Source organism: Rhopilema esculentum, chromosome 16 (assembly GCF_057945365.1).
Source record: "Rhopilema esculentum isolate cy_ngs chromosome 16, ASM5794536v1, whole genome shotgun sequence".
Taxonomy (NCBI): domain Eukaryota; kingdom Metazoa; phylum Cnidaria; class Scyphozoa; order Rhizostomeae; family Rhizostomatidae; genus Rhopilema; species Rhopilema esculentum.
This window is the reverse complement of record NC_142830.1, coordinates 6,743,954-6,759,978: the sequence shown is the minus strand read 5'-3', so window position 1 is coordinate 6,759,978 and position 16,025 is coordinate 6,743,954. Positions and strand designations below refer to the sequence as shown.

Sequence of the window (16,025 nt, the reverse complement as noted above, 5' to 3'; positions counted from 1 at the left end):
GTAAAAAGGTTGGTGCATTGCCTTGGAAACGATTTAAACTCATAGATATAAGAAGCATTACGTATTGCTAGCAGAATAATGAGAAATTATCCTCCTTAGTCGTAATAAGTGACCGCCCAAAAGTTTTCCTGTAATTAGTGGATATAGGGGTCTTGATCACTTCTGCATGCCAGATACCCTGTGCAAAGTATGGGCATTTTTTGTTATGACCATTCGTCTTGTGTTAGCTCTTGACTTGTTTCTCTTTGCTTCCAATGCTCTTACTATGAGCCTAAGAGTCCAAGAATCGTGAAGATAATCACACTCTTTGGTCTCTTTGATCTTGAAAATTTTGAAAATTCTGAATCTTGAAAATTTTGAAAATTTTGAATCTTGAAAATTCGATCGATCAATCTTGAAAATTCGATCAATCAATCTTAAAATTTCGATCGATCAATCTTGAAAATTCGATTGATCGATCTTTAAAATTCGATTGATCTCTGTGCTTCCAGTGTGACGTCATTTCCCATCCGCTCTTTTTTCAGATGGTTTATACTCACAAGTAACTCTTTGGACATCTACAAGTCACCTGAGAAGAATTCGGCCAAGCTTAGCTCGATAATTTTAAACAGGTAAGCACGTTCTTTATAGCATACCAAAAGACCCTTATCAGAATACTGGTTTTTATGGGAATATATTATCACCTCTCTTAAATTTCTTCAATTTTTTACCATGGCGTTATTGAAAGCTGTTATTAGGTTATCATAATGAGTTGCAGTATTCTGGAAATATAAGCGATATTCTTGTTACACAGCAATTTAAAAAATATTGTCCCATCCAGTGCATTTTGGATCAAAAACACCTTTCAGGTTTTCCCGTAGATATGATTTTGTCAAGAGCATCATGCACATAATATGTTGCATTCACAGAGCTTCATGCATTATTGGTTTTGTTTCCCAATTTTAAACTCCACAATTGATTACTCTCTGTTCATTTCAGCTTATGCACTGTCGTTCTCCCGCCTATGCCGGACGATCCAAAAGCGCGAGAAGCCGGTAGGTTTTAGGACTAAAGACTTAATTTATGATGTTTCCATTGCTTTTCATATTGCCTTTACTAATTGTTACGAGATCTAAAGTTTTTAAGGCAATTTAAAGGACACCGAGAAGCTATGCTTTTCAAGCAAGATCCTGGTCATTTCTCTCGATGTGACTACACCTCATGATTCCTACGCCTGAAATTACAAAGGGCTGGGGACTTGCTTCTCTCTAAATGGCAATTTGGTCATGGGAGGGGCTCGAACCTTAGACCCTAAGTTTAAACTTTCTGGCCAATTAAACCCGCTGGAATTTTACCCCTGTTAATTGTTTTATGTCTTTCCTAGGGCAATGGGACTTCGTTGTGAATGGAAGAAAACGATCTTATAATTTGACAGCAGGATCACATGCCGATGCAATCAGATGGGTTTCAGCCATCCAAGAGGTAAAATTTGATACTCAAAAACTGCATAGTGTTTTGTTGCTTAAGGTCGCCTTCTGCTGGATTGCAATGGACAATACGCGTTCTCTTCCTTGGCAACAGTAGTTAGGCAAACATTTCATAGCTTGATTTGTGACTGTATCCTTGTTTGTAGACGATGGTGATTCCATTTCCACAATATTGAGAAGTTCGGTCCATGCTCATAAAAACTTTGACAACCAATTCCTTTTTAGATATCAAATATGTAGAGAGCATTTTTGTTACGTGTTGATCATAAAATAGAATATTTGCTCTTGCCTTCTGTTTGATTGTTGGAGGATTTAAAGACTTTTATTTATGTAGAAGTTTCTTTCATATCGATTGTAAAATCAAAACCAATACAGAAGCAAAGAAAGGACCAAAAAGTAAATTCTGTATTCTAATTAATAGTGTTATTTAAGGGGAGAGTAATTGAAAAAAACATCAAACATGCTTTTGTCCAACCATAAGCCGCAATGTCGAATTAGAAGCAAAGTCCAATGGCATTTTTGTAATTTTTGCACAAATAATGTTTTTTTTGTTTTATTGTGACATTATATGCACCAAATAGTCAGAGTTTATTTGGCTTTGTGGAAATAGTTGTTAAATTGCTGTATTTTTTTGAGACCTCCAACTCCTGCCGGACTTAGCATTAATTCCTAATTTTCTATTATTGTCTGCGCTTTAATTTAATGACATTTTCCTATTTGATGTAGGTGATTGACAACAAACCTTCTAAGGAGACACCATTTGGCAAATTGATCAGTGATCTTTTGGTGCGTGATTTTAAAATCTTTTGCCATCCTTTCAGACATAAATGTTCCTTCTTAGGCCTTTTAATGTATAATTGGTAAAAGATATGTCTTTGTAACATTGACTGAATATTAGGCAGGGATGGAATGTCTTTAGAATGTGGTAGGAAATCTCTAATAGAAGTAATATGAGCCTAGCAAAATCTTTGCTGGGCTGCATGTTTTTAGATACATAAGAGGCCATCTTTAGTTTATTTTTATTTTGAAGTAGTAATGTGAGATTTTGAAACCTACAGAATGCAAACAGTGACACGTTACTGGAAAGAATTTACAGAGTGAATCCAATCCTGAGCTATACAAAGCTTCCCTTGAAGATGCCGCTGTTGCCTTTACCGTATGGTCATTGTCAATCTCAAAGTACGTTGCTGTCTTATCGCCTACATACTTCATTCTGAATATCATCTGCCTTGTGTCTTTGCATTCCCAGTGATGCAGTTTGTTTAGCGTAAAAAAAGCGGTAGGAGAACGTTGAAAGAATTCGGGGTTGTAATAAATCTCAAAGGCATGTTTTTTTGTGTATTAAGGCCTAACCAATTTTTTGATATCCAATTTTGACAATTTGAGATCATTTACCCGGGCAGTTCTTTTTAAGAATAAGTAAATCCTAAACTGATGACGTCATAATTGAGAGCATTACGTTACCATTGATTCTTGCTCTTCATGAATAACGTAGATGATGCGTTACTTTCTCAACCTGATGGTTACAAGCTAATTACTTGTGTTACCGCTAGGAGCCAAGGGCAAAAATTATGGAACCTACTACGAGGAAGCCGTTCGAATCTTTACGTCATTGCAAGAGCTGGAAAATGTGGCAGATCCTATTGCTGTTACACAAGTAGGTAGATTCTTGAGGTGTTCGAACCCAGTCTTTTCTGGTAACATCATTTACATCGTTTGTCACGCTATATCACGTGCTGCTACGAAATGTTACATACTGTTCCCTACCACTTTCCCATTAACGGTCTTTTACGTTGCATTGTTTGATTCAATCCTGGAATGTTAAAATTATTCGGACCTATGCGAACAATAACCTCCATTATTCTTGTCACCTGGTTAACCTGAGGGTCACAACAAATCGCAGAGACGCAGATTGGGCAATAAATATGAATTATTGTTTCTATTTAGAGTAGTTCGTAATTGGAAGTAAAATCGAATGCAACAAGTTTTGCCTGCTACCGATTTATAAAGTTAACTAGTAGCAGCTCGGAAATACTATCACTTAAAGCTCGTATTACTGCATTAGTAGTTTTAGGTTGTTCAGCCTCGTCCCCTTTGTTTTTGGTCAGATCGTCAGCTTCAAATTTCAGTTATATTTAAGGAATGAATATTTGATTTTAATTCCAATCATTTTTATTTCAGGGGATTTTACAAACCTGCCATGACATGAAAGCTCTCAGAGACGAGGTAAAGCAATTTGCTCTCCTTTTTCACGTTTTTCTTATGACTACAATCCTAGGCAGATCGTGTTGAGATTTCCCTTCCCTTCTCCCATCCAAGTTTAATGTTGATATCCGTACTTTTAGTTTACTTTTGTTCCCACATTGAATTGGGGAAAGGGGGGTTTAGATGTTGATCTTTGCGTGCTTGCCTGTTCTCTGGTAACGCTGTATCCATAGTTGCAAAATTATAAAGTTGCTGGATTTTATTAGAGTTTTTTATGGTTTTTTGGCGATTTTTTATTGTTTGATAACTTTGATTGTTTTATGGTCAGGATGTGTGAATTTTAACTGTTGTAGTACCGTTTTTGCTCAAATGAATACCGATTCCAAAATTTTGCTTTTTTCCTTTAGTTAAAGTTAAGCTGTAGCGTAGTTAAGTAGAATAACACCTTTTTGTTGATTAAAGGTTTGGTTTGTGCAAGAAATTTGTTTGACCAAGTTTTCGAGCTGTATCTTTCATTGCTAGATTTCGGTATTTTTCTCGTCTGTGTCCTGATTATAAAGTTTTTGTCTCTCAGATATATTGTCACCTTATCAAGCAAACTACGGGAATTGAGGATCCTGACTCGGTTAGCAGTCTGCGATATGTGCAAGTCCTCGTCTGCATGTGCTGCACGTTCCTGCCATCAAGAAAGTATTTGAGATACCTAAGGTTTCATCTGAAACGGTGAGTGGCCTCTTTCTTGCCGAATCATACGTGTAAACATCGCTATGGGTGTTTTTCTATGGCTATACGTTATACCATCTTTATATATAACTAGAGTTTGCAAATGTTATCTTTTAAACTAATGCTCGCGTCTTTTTGAAGTATTTTTTGCCACCTCCCTTTTACCCCAATCTTTATCCCCTCGTCCAAACTTTTATTGGTGGCACCTCTCACATTCTAGTTAGCTTCCCATTAAGTACTTGAACGCCTATATCCGATAGACCCTTGCAAATGAAATTCATACTTAAATGCATAGTGGTCAATCTAGATACCCAAGTTGTACCCTTAGATAATGTTCTCTTTTTTCCAATAGTTGTCGAGAAAAGTTCCCGGATTCTGAGTTTACGAAGTTTGCAGTTTTTGCTCTTGATAGCTTGAAAAGAACCAGAAGTAGGTAAGAATGATCATGAACATTTGTTTCGTTTCTGGCACCCTTTCATATGCAACACACTTTCGTCGTGCATTTTCTTCGATTTGTATTACTACTTATACGGTAAGGAACATTCTTGATCGAAATACGGGATCAGAAAAAAGTTTAAAGAAACAAAGAACTTTCAAGGTTGTAGTATTAGGTGTATGAAAAGCAAATCATTTAAATTTATGAAATGACTTCTTTACAGTAAGGTAGATGAACAGTGCTAAACATTTCAATAAGCAAAATAACGTCTTTGAAGCAGAAATCTTTTACAAGAATGAGAGTTTGATTCATAGGAAATATGTTCATGGCAATAATCAGAAAATACAATACCGCACAATGCAGTATAATGATTTAGAAAAATACTATGCAATACAATGCAATTAAATACAATCAGTACAATACAATACAACACAATATAGTCCACTGCAATGCAATACCATGCAATCTTGTACGATGCCTTACTATGCACAGAGTACAGTTCAATTATTTTTTTAAATTTGTTCAGCTGCTTGAACACTAAATTATACAGTGTTAGCTGTATCAATGATTATTGTTTGGAATCAATGTTCATATGTAATTTATTTTTGAAAAATTTCAGAGAATTCCCTCCGTCGCGTGAAGAAATCATTACTTTACTGGTGAGAAATTTTTACTGCTTTTACTCGTAATTTTATTAAAAGTATTCAACTAGAAGACTTTGTAAATACCTTTGAGATTTCTTTAATTTTATTAAACAGTTTATAGTCAGATCAACTTTTAACTCTATATTCATGTAATAGAAGCATACTTGCTTATATATTGTCGTGTCTTCAAGGAATTACTTTTCTCTCATCCAGTCAAGGCGACTGACAGTTACTTCAGCTTTGGGGCTGTAAGTCTCTGACAAGTGGAGTCAAGACTGCCAGTCCAAGAGGGTTTTAAAGGGGGAGGGATGTTTCGCGCAGAAGAAGAGAAAATTTCTGGGTGCATCAGGATTACTGCACTGGGGAAATATTTTAAAATCCAGCCTTGATTTAAAATTATTTTAAATAGCATTAGACAAGTGCAAAGAACAGTAGTATTAGTTACAACGGGAATATTGGCCTCTTGTCCAAAGTTTACCTCCAACAGCCTAACATATGCGAATCCAGTACCATTTACTGCTCTCATAATAACATCATAATAACAAAAAAACCACATCCTACGTGAATTTCCGCTGAGAATGAGCATAACGCTGCGAATCTAACTTTAAATTTCGCTACAGGTATCATAATGAATACTGAGTAGAATGACGAAGAATTCGTTGAACATCTAGTAAACTTCTGAGTAGGATCCATAGACGCTGTGAAAGTGCTGTTTCAAATTTGAGACTTTTACCGTTACCCCCACCCAAACCCAACCCTACCCCAACCCAACTCCACCCCATCCCACCTCACACCCTCATAGTGATCTTGCATACATCTCTCGTATGAAAAGAATTGGCAAGTGTTGCAAGAATACTGATTACATACATACCACTAGCCTTTCTCAGTCAACCATGTTTCCTTCCTCGATTTTCAGGGCCGTCGTGAGCTGTCTGCTACTGTGCACTGTTACGGTGGAGGCAGTTGTAAGATAACGGTCAATTCTGCAACCACAGCTGGAGAGGTAAGTGCTTCCCTTGCATCCCGCTGTATATTCCATCTAACTTCAAGCTCTAGGTGTAAGTCTATTCTATTTTATTGTTCTCTGTACGAATGAACAAGTTTTAACAAAACTCTTATGGAACACAGTTAACATCTTGAAATGTGTCCAGGAGACCCTTGCGAAAAACACTCTACGGTGAAAGGGAACTTCCTCTGTTGTTTCGTGTATGCATTTCTACGTTTTATGTACTGCCCTTGCAATATGCCGAGATGAGCACATGACATTCAAGGCAGTCGTACAATACTAAAGTGATTCAAGCCATCTGTCAATCAACGATTGGCCAATCAACAAGCGTAATGCCAGCCTCACGTTCATTGATTGGCCAATAGTTGATTGGCTTAAGCCATTTATATATCTGTCGATTGCCTTTAAGGCAATAGAAGCAAGCATTTGATAGGTAGGGCGTTTTCTAGTATTTTGGCACTTCTAAAGAGAGCATTTTTCTGTGACATTTTAGTTTTTATGACACCCGAAATTTTACATGTCGTTCCCGAAATTTTACAATGTTCTCATTCCGCACATTTTTAATAGATTTGTTTCAAGAACTTTGTACTTGAACAGCTTAACAATCCTTTTTTCTGAAACACATTTTAGAAACACAAACACATCTTTTCTGATGGCGTAACCTTTATCAATCATGATGAATTTCGTATCTTTCTTGTCTTTGAAGATTTTTTCGGGCCTATAAGACTTTATCCCTTTGTCAGTGTTCACAGGTTTTCAACAGTGTCACTTTCTCAGGTGTTGCTATGTGCTATACACATCTGGAAGATGATATTTGATTCTACTAGAATCGGCTTGATACAGTCATTCTTATTAGCTTTTGAAATAGTTTATAAAGCAGAAATGAAACTTTATAAAACTTGAGATTGTCATTTTTATGCGCCGAAACAGCCCTTTTGCTTACTGTATCGGTAAACTTCTTTTAATGTTGCTGTTGCTTGTAGGTTGTTAAAAGGCTCTGTAAAGGACTTGGGGTGTCGAACGAGCACTGCGTGTTTGCCTTGTTCGAGCAGTGTGGTACCATCGAGAAAAATATCGAAGATCGCTGTATTTTAGCAGACGTCCTAGCAAAGTTTGAAAGGTTAGTCGTGGATTCGTTTTGGTTTTAATGGTGCATCAAGTGAGTAGGAGTTTATCATTTGTTTTTTAAACAATGGTAGAAATCTTGTTTGGTTTTCTCATAAATCTTACCTGTTAATCATACTGTCATATTACCTGCCAAGCTATCCTATGTTATTTGTTACTGTATCGTTTGTGAAAAATGATTTTCAAAAGCTTATCTACTGCGAAGTTTATGAACAAGCCCATTGATGTCAGTGCAGGTCACGTTCGGACTTAGGAGATATCAGTGTTCTATCGTATGACAATATTGTTCTCCCGCATTTTGTCCGAACCTATTTTGTCTATTTTGACATATATTTCTCATAGTTGTGCAAATATGGTAACAACATATTTGCAAACATATTACAAATATTAACAACTTTAGATTTGCTAAAATGTTTTTCGAGATTTTTTTATTAACAAAAAATTTGTACAAAACATACATAATTTTACCAGACGATACCACAGGGAGCATGGGAATAAATAGCAACCCTGTGGTAATTTACAGTCAACATATAAAACTAAATCAACTACAATTTAAAGATGCAAAATGAACGAAAAGAAGAAATAGAAACTATTTCTAGAGAGAGGAGAGGAGAGAGGAAATATGTTGTTTGCATCACCAATTTATTCAAGACGTTTAGAGGCCTGGGTATATTTTAGCGTTGCAGCGAGCATTTTCGAATTTGATTCGAGTGGTAACTCTTCATGTCGAGATTTTGTGTTAAACATGAATATGCTACTGCATCGGAAGAAAAACTAATGCCACGCGCAATCAAATCATGGGCCTAATTCTAGCTGCGATTCTAGAAGCGATTTAGTTGTGAGAATCCTGTGTGCTAATTGGCTTAGAACATGGTAGCGAACAGAGCTCTCAGCCAATCAAAGATTTGACCGCTGTGCTGCCACTGATATACTTTATACCAAGTTTAAATATAACAGATACCTAAACTGAATGGAAGAAATCCTTGACACTTCTGCACAGCAATCAAAACCTTGCGAAACTGTAAAGGTAGCATGTTTGCAAAAAGATCATCAGATTTTGTTTTTTGCAATTGTACAATAACAAATCGTTTATATATTTGTAGATATCGATCTCTTGGTATCAAAGAAGGAAAAAACAAATGGAGGCTGTTTTTCAAGATTTTCTGCTTTCTGCATCCGGATAAAGTAGCAGAGGATTCAGTTGAAGGGTCTTTCCTTTTTGAACAGGTTGGGTTATTAATCTTTGGTTTATACCGACTATATTATATAACTTTATCTTGATCACGCGATTTTTGTTAACAGTAAGTTTCTAGGGATGGTCATCCCATTTTCGAATTCAAAGCTGGGATGTGGGGCACAACAAGAAAGTGGTAGAAATAGTTACTCGCAAGGTGCGGAACTAACTACGCAGCAGTATAACTAAACAGTAATCGAAATTGGAAGGAAGTATTAAAAATGTATTTTGAATGGGAATAGATAGGACTCGATAATCCCATTTTAATTATTCTAGCCAATTTTATATTTTCCTTACTAAAATGTGAGCAGCTGTTTGGCGGTACATAACTTGAAAATGGCTTTGAAGAAAGCAAACATTTTACAACATGTTGGCTAAAAGCTTTTTCGTCTGACACTCCTCAGAGCCTAAAACGTCAGAATAAGGGTCCGAAAGAACACGATGAAAAATTTATACCCAGTTGTGGATCGAAATAGGCCAATCAGAAAAACGCAAGCCCAAGGCCGGTATAGTTGACCAATCAGTGCTGCGTGTCTAAAGAAAAATTAGCACTGGAGTCCAAGAGAGAAAACGAACTCCTTTTGTCTACACAATGGAGGCTTTTTCGTTTGTATGTAGATCGATTCCAAAAATGCTAGATGGAATTTCCTTACTACTTAATTTAGTCAAAGACTTTTCGAAGAGTCTGGGCTTTCTTTTCTCGAGAGTTCAATACCTGTGTTTGCGCATAGTGTGAGGAAGAGTGTTGTTTTTGTAATGCAAATACTGTACGAATTCAGTGATTATACTGATGCTGATTGCTTTGTTTTGTAACAGACCAATGAAAACTTGGTTCGAGGCAAATACCCGTTACCAGAAACAACGCTTTGCAAACTGGCAGCTCTGCGACTGCAGTGGACAAATGGTGACTACCAAATTGGTCAATGGATGTAAGTGACATTGCTCTACTTTGTAACAGTAAACATTCGACGGTTAAAATCTGTTTGTTCTATTGTTGTTTTTTCTAGCTTTGTGTGTCTTGTCGTTGATTTTGTCTTAACATTCTATCCAGAATGTACTTAAGTATTGATTACTTTTTGTGTGCGAGAAGTGAAGAGGAAGGTAAAGATTAAATTGCAGTTTATAAAAGAGCTTGTTAGCTGTATAGGATATGTTCTTCGTTGTTTTTTGTAGGGATGAGTTGAGAGTAATTGAGCAACAGCTAAGGAAATACTTAAATTCTAGGAAATTATCTCAGAATCCATCCACTGATTGATATGGACAGCAAAAAGGAAAATTCCAAAAAGGCAGTCCTATATCGTGAAGCAGCTGTTGCTTTAAGCGCCCAAAAAAAGCTTAGCGCACAAGCCACGTTACTCCTAGCTTGTTTCCAGCTCCCCTATTATTTTTTTGTGCTATTTTACACCCCCGGCGATGCCTGGTCCAAGCCAAGTAAGATATTACGAAGGTTCTTTTCCTTTTGGATGAACACACGTGGGTTATATCGGTCAGGTTTTTAGATGCCTTTTGAAGGTGTGTTCAGGTCTCTCTCACTACACAAGCGTTTCGTCATGGGACATTTCTTGCAGAAGTAGTCATTAGAGGTCCAGTAGAGTAAAATGCCATGTTCATTTTCATGCATATGATTCTTTTAAGATTTTGGTTGTTAAGCATTCTTTGGTTACTTTTATTTGAAGCTCTTTCTTTGGTTTGGTAATTTTAGAGATGACAAAGATATAGCTGGTGTATACCCTGTTGGGAAAATTGCAAAGCCTATTTTACCAGCAAAAGCACTTCTTAAACAGCAAAAGCCAATGGGTTCTTTCAAGGTAAGCTGAAGGAGTTTTAACATATAATTTTTTTGTCAGTTTTATTCTATGATCAAGCGTTGAAACATGAAATATTTTTCTTGGGAAAGGTCTTTTTCGCGACAACGAAAGATGTCCTCTTCCTTTTTTGGGTTTTTCAATGAAACCAATTAAATCGATAAAGAATTTCACTGCTCCAAAGTACATCAAAAGATTACTGATCAAAATATTCAGAACATTCGCACAAATCTACCCGCCAGCCTTTGTAAACCGATCTACGAAACACCCCTTTTGCGTTGCCATTGTCACCATTTAATACCAATCGATTTCCATGCAGGGCAACTTTCTCTCCTTAAGTTCTATTTACTCTAGTCCGATTGCTTTCTTTTGTTCAATGAATTCCTCTCCTCAAAACATTTTTATGTGGGCTATATCTTAACGTCATAACAAGAAGTTGACGGGTGATATCTCTTTATACGTGGCTTTCAGTTTTTGCGATAGTATAACTTATCGACATGCTTTTAACTTTGTTTTTCTCTCTTAGCTAAAATGATAACCCGCTCATTTACGGTAATCACACATGACACACATGTTATACTAAACGTTTTTGTTTCTTTCTTTGCAACTAGTACTTGATGATTTTTTTCTGTTTAAGGGCTCAATCAGAAAAGTCATGTCTCCACTCTTTTCAAGTAAGTCGTTTTGACTGAACTTATCATTTTGAAGTTATTGGAAGTAAAGAAGGAATTACATCAGCGATGCTGAAAGGACTTCAACACGTCAAAAGAATATTCTTGCATCATTAACTAAATATGATATCAGCGAACCTAAAGAGTCATGGCAAAAGAAAATTGAAATAGTTTAGCATTTCTCAAGGGAAGCTTGGGTTTGCTCCAGTAGGCCTCTGTGTTGTAGGACCCTGTCCATCATTATTCTAGATATCTGGCTTCCAAAATTACTCAACTAGGCCCACATTTTCAGTCTTATATGTCACGTAATCTTACAATGATGTGGATTGCTTTTTCCTAGATGACACCGATCAAAATGAAAACGAAGAGCCGAAAGTGAATGTAGAGGAAGAATTATCTGCCATCAAAGGCTCAATTGTTGATAACTGGAAAAAACTTACCGTAAGACTAACTTCAAAGTCTGATTAGATATGAATGGTATAGTTGATAATTGCGTGCAGCTTTGTGATAAATGCGTGCAGCTTTGTAATGAATAAAGATTTTTCTTCTCATATCAAGTTCAAAATCAATTTTAAATCTCTTTGGATCGATTGCAAACGCTTTGGAAAATGTTTTTAGATCGTCAAGCTCTTTTAAAATAAATGTTTCTGATACTCATTCAAAGAGATATGATCATCATGCTCCACCACTCCAAAATAGATTTGGAAAAAAGATATTTACTTTTGTGTCCCTTAAATTTTGCTATATTTTTCCCTGCAGTAGCAAAGGTAATTTGAGATCATTTGAAGAAGCCATAAATTTTCTTGCAAGTCATGTCAAACAATAACGTGTTTATTTTCGCAACCCTTTTTATCAGTAGTGAAATGTCTGTTTTCAGGGTTTTAGCTCTGAGGAGGCGCAAGAGGAATACATGCAGATAGTCAAAGGTTGGGCAGGTTTTGGTGCCACGATGTTTGATGTAACTGTAAGTACGCCACATATTTTTGCATTGCATTCAATTCTCTGTTTTGTATTAAGCCTATTTGTTCGGCATCATGTGCTGCGTCTACTGGAAAATTTTCTTACAACAGTCTCACAAATCTTCATGGTTCATTCCAGTAATGGTCTACGCTTTCTTTTTCACCTTTAACACAGCCCATACTCAATTCCACAACACTGTTCTTTGTTGCAGCTACCTTCCCAATCAAGATTTATCGACATACGCTACATCACTTGGCTTTTTCCTTTTCCGCTAGCTTAACAGGAAACGTGTTTTCCTGTCCTTAAGTCGCAAGTAGTGTATGTGCTTCATGTAGAGTCGGAATCTTAAACCATCTGATTGCATAACGCTTTGTTTTTAGACACGAGATCCAACATTGCCGCCTGAGCTATGGCTCTCTGTTGGGTTTAGAAATGTTTCCATTTACCAGAGAGGTGATTCAAGACCAATGACGTCATACAGTTATGAAGAGTGAGTTTGCCTTTGTTTATATCTTCAGTGACCTCGGTAACCCCTTCGAAGACTAAACTAAACTAAACTCTTTGAATTCCTATTTTTTGACACTAAAACTAGTTGAGTAATATTTATGATGTTGTTTATTGTTTTTTTACTGTATGAATAAATTTTGTCAACCTTGCTAATGTTTGCATTCTCCCTCCAACCCCAATGTCTTAAACAACATTTGTTCTGATGATACCTGGGGCCTATTGTGATTGTTATTCTTCTCGTGAGCCAAATGTTTTAAATTCTTCATGCAATTATTAAAACATGCAATTATTCATATTATCATGTTATCATATTTTAGCATATTATCTTTTGGAGCACCTCAGCCGAATAGATACAAAATCGTTGTGGAAGGCAGAGACCCCATTGTATTTGAAACAGAGGCGGTGGGTGCATTTACACTAACTTTTTCTCTTTTTCCAATATTGCTTTTGTATGTCACTTAATATAGGGTGTTGCGTTGAAAGTTGAAAACGTTGTCTTGCTATTTAATATCAAATGGATACCATTGCTTGTGAGACTATAAATTGGCAATGATTAAGAACTATCTATTAAAACAATGTAGAATTATGGTTTAGCGATAGATTCACAACTCATGAAAATTACTTTACTGGTTGATGTAGTGTATTTTTCGGTGCCATTTTGACAGAGCTGTGTTCGCTTTGGAAGGTAGAACGTATAACGGTTTGGAATTAAAACTCTTCAGTTTTTCAAGCTTAAAGCGACCATCAAGCAGCGCGAACATTCCTATTTCCGCACCCCCTTTCCCCTAAACAATGTTTATAATTTGGAAAAATATTATAGAATTAGCAGAAAAAGCGTACTTTCTAATCCCCTATACCTTTTTGTAGTAAACCAATGTTGATTAAGAGGGGATAAGGAATGGCTGAATTTGCTGGTATTGTACGTCATACAGATTTACATAATGGCAAGCGAATCTATTTACAACAACATGTCGAGTTTTGTTAACAAATTATACGTTTTCCGTTTTAAGAATTTAAGAATTTCTAAGAAATTTTCATTTTTATGCATTTTGATGGTAAGATTTCAATTATGATCAAATTATATAAAATAGCAAACAGAAGTAATTTTAGCCACAATCCTTTTTAAAATTCTAGAGGAGCATTCCCCTAGAAGGATCTTCTTTGGGCGTGCTTTACTATTCATCTTTCAACCCAACCCGGGGCCCATAAATCCTCTCTGCGGCTCTGGCTGTAGCTCCCCGCTAAAGCACCCAACTTTGCCCGACTTTGCCATTTTCAGAGATTTATCATTCGTAGGCATCTAAATAATTTGTCTATAGATATTGTTGTCTTTAGAATCGTGATTCCATGCATTTTAACTAATATGCACACATTATTATAAATCTATCTGTATTTCCCATTAAAGTTTTCATGCAACTAATGTAGTGGCATTTTTTCTTTATAGGTCATAGAGGTAGCCAAGCTAATGAAAGCTTATATCAACGAAATTGTGAGAAATGCACGACGGAAGAGCCAAGTGTTACGACAGAGCCTTAAAACGATTAAAGACGAAAGTCCGCCGCAAAGTCCTACTTGACTATGATTATGAATAGAGTCACGGTAGAAAGTAATCACATGATCACGTTGATAAGCAAATGAGCAAGTGACATGTTTTTAGTTTGGAGTAAGAGAAAACGCACTTGAAGAAAAGAACTAAATCATTCACTAATACCGTATCAATAACCAAAAGATAAAACAGACTGTGATAAACCTTTAATTCTCCACGTATGACGAAATGCCTTAGTGTAATGCCTAGAATTGCAAAACAGGATAACTTTATAATTGTGTTTTTATTAAGCATATGAGTTGTTTATTAATGTTATATATTAATGTATGATATTGGTCGTCAATATGTGGATACTTTTTATTTACGAATCCCAAATTATCGTTGGATATTATAGAAAATATTTGGTTACGTTACCAGACTATTTGATGACATTGGCATTAATTTTCCAAGATCTCAAACCTATCAGGCTTAGCTTTCTTGATCAAATTAGGAATGCGTGACTTTAGATTGCACTGGCAACAAAGATTAATTTCTTGTCAAATTAAGTTTTTCTGTGGCGGTGAAAGCTGGTTGAAAAATTTGCTACAACTGTTTTATGTTCCCTGGTAATAAAGTCTCTTTAGTAGAGGTTTGACTCCCTGGTTATAGAGATAGTTCGTCTGGATACTCTGCACGATCGGCAGCTGCACGGGATACTCTTTCTTAGACCGGTGGCCATAAGATCCTTATTCACTAGATCAAAATAGTCATAAAGAGTTATATATTTCATATCACGGTATCACAAAGAGATTCCTTATTCCGTGCTTATTGTAATTCAGATTTTCCCCAGAGATCCTTTATTTCCAATCACGTGCACATAATGGATTCCAAGTAATTATGTCGTCACACTGTATAAGATTTCTTTGTATCTTATGATTAAATTGGAAGATACTCGAGTCACCAACAGAAAAGTTGCCTTAGTGATCCTTTTGACTTCTAAGATATTTCTATTGTATTTTCATTGATATCAGGATTTTGCTTATTTTTATAGAAATTCCCTAGTGGAGTATGTATCATGTTGAGTGTAGTTTTGTATTTTCTTGACCTAAAGAAATTAAACTTAAATTCCCCATCATTACCTTTTTATTGTTATTAATCTCCTCGTCACTTACAGTTTTTCCCTTGATCGACCTTTCTGTTCTGCAGCTTGTTTAGATCAATGGAATAACGTTTTGAATGACACTTGCCTGTTACAATTGACTATAACCATATTTTTTGTTTTGTTCATTTTCCTGAAAATCAATGCTTCAAGTTAATTGAATTACATTTATCAAGCTTGAACAGACTAAGCACCTTGATAACGATAAGTCTAAATTTGAAAGAAATTTTTTTTCAGTGATTTTAACGATTTTTGAAGCCCTTCCACTCCAATCGATCTCATTTTTGGTGATATGAAGAGTGGTAGAGCCTTGATGAATTACTCAATCGACAAGTGAATCATGGTTGATTTGGATAAGTTAACTGAATTCTACTAGATTTGTGTTAAATTAAATAAGTCAAACCCGGAGTAGCCTCAAATTGTATTTCAACTTTAATATGGGACGAATCTTTCTTCGAAAATTATAGAATGGATATCTATATTGTTTCAACACCAATGTTGAGGTGAACTGAAAACCCCCAATCAGTAAGTGTTCATATTCAATCGCCGTTTGATACTC

General features: G+C 36.0%; 1 protein-coding gene across 1 annotated transcript in view; it reads left to right on the top strand.

Moving 5' to 3' along the window:
* The window catches only part of LOC135681945 (unconventional myosin-X), a 42,894-nt gene extending 27,455 nt beyond the window's left edge, over positions 1-15,439 (top strand). Inside the window, exons 38-58 of the mRNA XM_089113211.1 lie at positions 525-611; positions 979-1,034; positions 1,364-1,461; positions 2,193-2,252; positions 2,525-2,645; positions 3,020-3,123; positions 3,648-3,692; positions 4,246-4,394; positions 4,747-4,827; positions 5,450-5,489; positions 6,391-6,477; positions 7,464-7,600; positions 8,709-8,832; positions 9,656-9,768; positions 10,542-10,647; positions 11,282-11,318; positions 11,656-11,756; positions 12,193-12,279; positions 12,656-12,765; positions 13,100-13,184; positions 14,227-15,439. Coding sequence (XP_088969337.1) covers positions 525-611; positions 979-1,034; positions 1,364-1,461; positions 2,193-2,252; positions 2,525-2,645; positions 3,020-3,123; positions 3,648-3,692; positions 4,246-4,394; positions 4,747-4,827; positions 5,450-5,489; positions 6,391-6,477; positions 7,464-7,600; positions 8,709-8,832; positions 9,656-9,768; positions 10,542-10,647; positions 11,282-11,318; positions 11,656-11,756; positions 12,193-12,279; positions 12,656-12,765; positions 13,100-13,184; positions 14,227-14,358 — 1,960 coding nt within the window. The 3' untranslated portion in view covers positions 14,359-15,439. The remainder of the gene's footprint in view (positions 1-524; positions 612-978; positions 1,035-1,363; positions 1,462-2,192; positions 2,253-2,524; positions 2,646-3,019; positions 3,124-3,647; positions 3,693-4,245; positions 4,395-4,746; positions 4,828-5,449; positions 5,490-6,390; positions 6,478-7,463; positions 7,601-8,708; positions 8,833-9,655; positions 9,769-10,541; positions 10,648-11,281; positions 11,319-11,655; positions 11,757-12,192; positions 12,280-12,655; positions 12,766-13,099; positions 13,185-14,226) is intronic.
* The last annotated feature ends 586 nt before the right edge of the window (positions 15,440-16,025 follow it).